Here is a 1,634-nt window from a genome sequence, read left to right on the forward strand (position 1 = left end):
AAAGTTATAAAGAAATGTCTTTCAAGCTTTTCAACTGTGTTGTGTTTGCCTTTTAAAAAAGCAGGCTAAATTCATGACCCACAACTGCTTTGTCAATGTCCTTCTGTCTGAAACTAAATCTTTTCCACAGCTTCACTGGAGCAAGAAAACATCAGCCCATAAACTGTGTTATACTGTATTCAAAATGTTTTGAGACTAGCCATGTCACTCCTCCCCATTTTGAAATTGTGAAACTTAAGCCCGCTCTAGATCCCGTCAATCTATTTGTAGATGTTTATCTGTAGAAAATGTGTGCTCATCTGGTCATGCATTTCCAGACGTCTGTTATTGGCAGTTTTCCAGACCTCCATTATTAATGTGGGCTTGCTCAGCACTCTCAACTTTTCCCAGAGAAGCCCCTCCATTGCTTCAAACAAAAAACCCGAAACAAACAAGACAAAACAAAAACACCCTGTAGCTCTTCTAGTAAAAATGAAGGAAGTTCCAGCCATGAGCGTTCCTGATTTAGTCTGAGTGCTAACAGATAAAATCTGTTGCTACCAAGGGAAGTCAACTGAGTTGTGAAACAGTGGTGGGAGAATCACCTGGAATCTGCTAATGTAACTTGGTGCTTTCTTTCTCTTTTTCTCTTGCAGTAGTTTACCTTTGAGTAACAGTCCCCAGCCTCAGCCCTGCAGGAGCAGTGTTCCAGGGCCTCGGTGGTGCTCCTGATGCCCCTCACCCACTGTCGAAGATCCCCGGTGGGCGAGGGGGTGGCAGGGATCGTTCTCTATCAGCTCTGATATACACAGTGAGTCGGATTTAATGATTATTTTGGCAAAGTGCCTGTTTTTCTTTACCTGACTGGACTAAGGATTTCTCCACTGTATGTAAACAAATTATCCTGTTCTGAGTTGACTACATTGAGGAGAACAAATAAAATTAAAATAACTAGGTTAATGTAACACTGGCACTTGTCTGAAGAGTTAAAGAGAAAGTACTTCCTGTGAATTGAGAAACAAAGGTGTTTTCCTTGCATCAAGTAATTTACTGATTCTATTCGCAGAGCTCTTTCAGAGCAAGCATCAGTTTTCAAAATGTTTTGGAAATAATGGGAAACATGGAGGAGAAAGAGATGAAATGCTGAATTAGAGCGGGTGACAGGATCACGTCCAGTGTTGTAGGCAGGAAGTTAAAGGTGTTGGGACCTAAAGATTAGGGATGGTATTGGTATGAATGTTGCCAGAGTCCCTGTTGGTGTTGAAACTATCTATCCAACCCTCAATATGGGTATTGTTCTTAGCTGGTGTGAGGATTTATGAACACACCCTTCTTTTGAAGCAAATTTGTCTGCATCTATTCCTTTAATCTAGCTTTCTCCACCCGGTCATCACAAGCCTTTTTTCCTTCAACTCCCAGCTGAGGAGATCTGACTGTTCCTTCCTGCAAAGCCTATCAATAGCACACTCATGAATAGTTTTTTACATTTACTTTTGAATGAGTCCCAGGTTCATATCCCCAAGGAATAGAAGGCTGTCTTGTGGTGGCTATTGGTGCAGAGCAAGGAATGGAAATTAGGTCCTATGCTGTGCTTGTAAAATTTTTTTTAATAGATAAATATCTTGTTTGTCTTTTTTTTTTTTTTTTTTTTGTCA

The 1,634-nt window shown here is 40.6% G+C and overlaps 1 protein-coding gene across 1 annotated transcript in view; it reads left to right on the top strand.

Annotated features, from left to right (window-relative positions):
* Positions 1–615: 615 nt before the first annotated feature.
* OAZ2 (ornithine decarboxylase antizyme 2) overlaps positions 616–1,634 on the top strand; it is a gene marked incomplete at its 5' end in the record, with an annotated part of 14,781 nt that continues 13,762 nt past the window's right edge. The window contains 2 exon segments of the mRNA XM_019533142.1: positions 616–708; positions 710–790. Of these exon segments, the coding sequence (XP_019388687.1) occupies positions 616–708; positions 710–790 (174 nt within the window).

This window comes from Crocodylus porosus, unplaced genomic scaffold (genome assembly GCF_001723895.1).
Source record: "Crocodylus porosus isolate Cpor-Errol unplaced genomic scaffold, CroPor_comp1, whole genome shotgun sequence".
Classification (NCBI taxonomy): Eukaryota; Metazoa; Chordata; order Crocodylia; family Crocodylidae; genus Crocodylus; species Crocodylus porosus.